This window comes from Nannochloropsis gaditana (assembly GCF_000240725.1).
Source record: "Nannochloropsis gaditana CCMP526 unplaced genomic scaffold scaffold734, whole genome shotgun sequence".
Taxonomy (NCBI): domain Eukaryota; class Eustigmatophyceae; order Eustigmatales; family Monodopsidaceae; genus Microchloropsis; species Microchloropsis gaditana.
The window spans coordinates 1-5,026 of record NW_005803219.1 but is presented as its reverse complement, the minus strand read 5'-3'; the positions used below and the strand labels follow the sequence as shown (position 1 = coordinate 5,026).

The 5,026-nt window shown below is 52.9% G+C and overlaps 1 protein-coding gene across 1 annotated transcript; it reads left to right on the top strand.

Moving 5' to 3' along the window:
• Window positions 1-2,262: 2,262 nt before the first annotated feature.
• Window positions 2,263-3,338, top strand: NGA_2097620 (uncharacterized protein; the record flags this gene model as incomplete). The annotated part of the gene is made up of 1 exon (XM_005853799.1): window positions 2,263-3,338. A coding segment is annotated over one exon (980 nt), but the record flags the coding sequence as incomplete, so codon positions are not given.
• Between the last annotated feature and the right edge of the window lie 1,688 nt (window positions 3,339-5,026).

Here is a 5,026-nt window from a genome sequence, read left to right as displayed (position 1 = left end):
TTATTCGCCTGACCTGTTGGCAGGCCGATGGCGATCCACTATTCAGTTGTCGAACTCAAACTTAGGTAAGCTGACATGACTTGTTCAAGGAAGCCAGTCATGAGTGTCATGACGCATAATATCGAGTTACAAATGTGACAGACCAGATTTCGTCTTGATCTCAGGTGGCCGGCCTAAGTAAAGGCATGAGGTGCTTGATACCGCATGGCCCCAATTTGCGGTCCCTCTATGTAACCCTGCGGAATACTCGTCATATTGATTTGTTCACAAATAGGACTATGTAGTCATCTTGAAAATAATAAGAACCAAATTGGCGTGTACGAACCATGGAGGTCGACAACCCGATAGTGTGAGGAGCAGGGAGGAAAATGGAGAAGGGAGGAAAATACTTGAGGAAAATTGAGGGTTGATAGCGCCGGTATGCCGCATTAAATACGTCTTCTTGTTTAATAATCTGACGCCATAATTCATATTGTTCTGAAAAATACGTACATGCGACTGACTCGCGAGCGGTGGGTTTTTGAAGTGAAGAAAAAAGCCTTTATCAAGAGAAAGGCGGAGCGCTCAAGATATCTGACTACGTAGTAAGGGAAAACCTACTTAGAAAGCAGAGCAATTGCCTCAAAAGGACAATTGAAGCAGTAGATGGCGATGTAATTGTCCTATGAAGTATTCCACCGCCAAAGCAGGTATTGAAACCTGTCACTTTATGTTGTATACCAAAGCCCTAGAAACAGCCCATCGACTGCCAAAGACCACATCATAGAGATATTCCTGCACCACACCGCTCTTAGTAGCTTTATCTTTCGACGCATGAGAAATTGAATGTGGTCGCAAAGGTGAGGTTCGTGGCATGCATGTTGGTGGGATTTTCATGAGCCTTACCCAAGTGTTTATGTGGCCCACACGAGAGCCGATACCATACTCTAAAGGCGTCAGGTGCAAAACCATATGATGAGTTACATTTGTGATGATTTCTGTGTTGGGTGATCATACGCATCTATTCAACTCTTGTTGCTTTAGGGCCTCTTCAATGAGAAAGCTAGGACGAATTGCATCACACAAGTTTGCGCATCTGATTTGCTTTCCAGTTGATCATATGATCGACTCTCGCTTTTTCCGATATTGAAATAGAGAGACTTTTCATCCTTCCAGATGTCACTGGGTAACACGTGGGAACACATGCCCACGATTTTGAAGGCTTGATTTTTGTGCGAAATTGACGGCAGCAGGTATTATGCGATTGGTCATAGTCCCACCTCTTGAACCTTATCTCTTTTGGCGTATATTATCGCATGAAACGTTTCTTTTAAAATAGTCGATCAGGGAAAGTCTCCTAGTATCCGAAGGTCGGCGCTTCCCAAGACTCGTTTTCCCCTTATAACAATGCAGCCACATCCAATCACATGGTGTAAATAAAATGGCTTATAGCAAATAGGATCAAACTTAGATTCTACATAAGCGCGCTATTTTAAAAGCAAATTTTAAAATGCTTATTCTGTGAAAGTCAAGGCAGCGCATTTACCTCCCGCGGATTGTTTGCGTCATATTTTGACAAAGAATGGACCGGTGTCGTCAAAGTACCCTTTCGACAGAAAAATGTCTGGTGTTAGAAGCCACAAACGGCAACCTCTCGGAGAAAATGTACTACACGCGGTATAAGTCAAACCCATCAACAGGGGACATACAAATAGTGATGGAGGTCGGAAAAGCACTCAAGAAATGAGTTGTTTCAACGCGTGCATGAAAACGGATTAAAATGTACAATAATTGACCTTATCACGTCCTTCTGGACTAGAACTTGGTTTGCCAATGACGAGGGACATTTTGCAAACACTAGAATGCTTTTCCTTTCCCATCCCTCCGGTCCTGCGCCCAATAGCTCGGGATGCTCGCCAAGAAAAACATCTCCTGTCGCGCATTTTTTCCCCTCCCTTTAAACGAACATGAAATCTACGTTTAGACACGTAAAAGGTAGCGAGCACACTACCTGGGAATAAAAAGAAAAATGATCGCACCAGCCCTCCATTGATTGCTCTCCAACAATGCGGAGTGGAGTCCCTGGACCCCGCAGGAGGTTATCGTATGCTCGACAAACGGTCACAGCCCCGGGCTTCCAAGCACTGAGGGTGTACGTTGCCGGAAAGGCATTACGTAACAAGATCAGTGATAGAGATGATAGAGGTGCATCGGGTTTCGAAGAGATGCTGTCTTTTGATTTTGTAGAGGTTTTCGCTCAAACTGCCCAGCTCTTCCATATACATACCCAAAGGGAAAACATGTCTCTTCCGGATAAATTGCCACCTCTACCCGTCTCGGAGGCGTCAAGACCACCATCAAAATTTCTCATTAATCTGGTTATGGCAACCATATTTGCTACAACTTTGTCGTATCGAGGTCTGCGGAAGCACTCCCTTTCCAAGAGTGGCGCATTGGCTGCTTGGGTGGTTGGCTTTTTAAGCATGGGGGCATCTCTCCGGTTCGGTGCTCTGATGATTCTATTTTACCAAAGCAGCTCAATGCTCACCAGGTATCGATGTGAAACGAAGGCACTTTTGGAAGAAGATCACAAGCAAGGGGGCCAACGCTCTGCAGCCCAAGTCCTTGCCTGCTCTTTTTTGGGCACCCTGATCGCGGTTGCCTTCGTCTTCCTCCTCGGCCCCGACGACCTCCCCTTAAATTTTGAAGCGAGCCCATTGCGTAGTCGACTTCTCTGTGCGTACGTGGGTCACTATGCATGTTGCAACGGGGACACGTGGGCGTCCGAAATTGGCATATTGAGTCCTTCATCCCCGCGCTTGGTCACGGCCGGCTTTCGACGGGTCGTGCCCAGGGGTACGAACGGTGGTATGTCCTTGACGGGCACCTTGGCATCTATCGCTGGAGGTGCACTGATTGGGACCGGTCACAGCATCCTCGGTTTTGTCCTTGGAATGCCAGATGACGCCTCCGGGGCTGGATGGTGCCCAGGCTGGTTCTTCATGACTGTGATCGGGGCCGCATGTGGTTTCATCGGCTCTTTGTCCGACTCGATCCTGGGTGGACTTTTCCAAGCGACCTGGTACTGCGCGGAAAAGAAGAGGGTGGTGAAGCATCCGACAGCTCAGGAGCGGCAAGGGCGGGGCGCGGAGCAGGTGCGATTAATCAGCGGCCTGGATCTGTTGAGCAACGAGCATGTAAACCTGATATCCATCGCGCTTTCCACGGCTCTCGCCCCCGTTTTGGGGCGTTTGCTCTGGTGAAGTAGGTAGACGGGTGGGCAGTTGCCTTTAGCGTGCAGACTTACGGCCTGCGGTCGACGACGTGAATATACGCCTGAGCATGCTTTCCGTTCTCAGAAGTCTTGATTACTTTCATCCTCTTGGGCTTTCCTATCAAACAATGCACTGTATAATCTTTCTTCAATCTAGCCCCCCTGTCGAAGACATGGCATTCTTCTGGTGCCCTTGTTCCTTCTCCCAACATCATCACCACTCTCCTCTCATTCCTCCCCGCTCTTCGTTACCTCATATCGACACCTGAGCCACATTCAACGGCACCCTCTCCCCTCGCCCATCCTGTGAGCAGCCCACATCCACTACAACACCTCTCTCCCTCCATTGGTCAAATACATGGCGCAAATGCGCGTACTCCGCTGGGCGATTTGTTTGCAAGACGTGAGGACTTGCCGCAAAGCAGACGAAGACCGTGTCCACGGCCGACGACACCACGCTCACAAGGAGCAGGCAATTACCCAGACCGATCAGAAAGCCCGCCAGGGCGACGAAGGTGGCGGAGGCGGGGAGGGCCTCGAAGGCCTCGGGCAGGAGCCGCGTTGTCATGACCCCTAAAAAGGCCGTGACGCCGCCCATGAGCATGCAGCCGAGGAAGAGGACATTGCCGATCAGATAATCGTTGAGGATCACTTCCCATCCCCTCGCTTCGAACAAACGCAGCGCCAGACGGGCAGCTTCGCCGTACGGGTAGCCCCAGACCCCTACGAAGACGAAGGCGAACCGGTTGAAGGCCCGCCAGGCCGCCTCCACGCAACCCAGCAGGTAGTCCAGCACACACCCACACACCCAGCGGCAGCCACAGAAACAGCACCCCGGGCACAGGCAGCAAGGACAGCAACCCGGCCCCCGTTGGCTCCCGCCCAAGCCCACGCCCCCCAGGCCGCGCAGGCCGACCCTGCACGTCTCGATCAACGAGACCGCCAATGAGCCCTTACAAACGCTTCCCAGCGAGGGCCCCGTCGCCCGAGCCAAAGCTAGGCTCACGGAATCCCGGGCCGGGCCGGGAACATACCACCAGGCCGCCACGGCCCCGACCACGGTGCAGCGCAAGGTGTTCTGACAGACGCCAGCGCCCCAGTACAGGGAGAAGAGCAGAAAGAAGCCTAGAAGCGCCTCCTGCCCGGCTCCATACTGGCGACCGGACTGCAAGTGATTCCCGTGGGACTCGGCAGCGACGGTTGTATACACGCCCGTGGCGGCCACGGCCCATATCACGACCCAGAGAAAGTGCAGAGCCACGAGGAGGTAGGCGGCCCCGAAAAGATTCCGAGACTCGGCCACGGCGCGACAGGCGGTCCCCAGGATGCTAGAAGAGACCAAGACGCGAGATGGGTCCTCGCGGAGGAGACAGAGGCCGGCGACGGCCAGGGAGGCGAAGAGCAGGCAGCCGATCAGGTGGCCGGAGAGGAGGGAGAGGAGGGCGAGGAGGCCGGCGCTCATGATGCTGAGAAAAACGGTGCTGGTGATAAGGGCTGTGGACAGATTGAGCATGAACCCCAACCACACAAAGGACAGGACGTTCGCGACCAGACCAAGGCCCGCCGCCAGGGAGAGGAGGTTGCGAGCGACGGCGACGGTCTCGGGAGAGTGGGCGAGGGGCGCGGTCCGACTGGCGTCGTCGACCAAGGCGTGCTCCCAGAGTCCGAGGGAGGGAAGGCCCAGACGAAGAGCGAGGGTGATGAGGAAGCAGGCGTGGAGGAGAAAAAGGACCAAAAACCCCCAGTCCCGGGGGACAGACGTCTGGGGGGGGG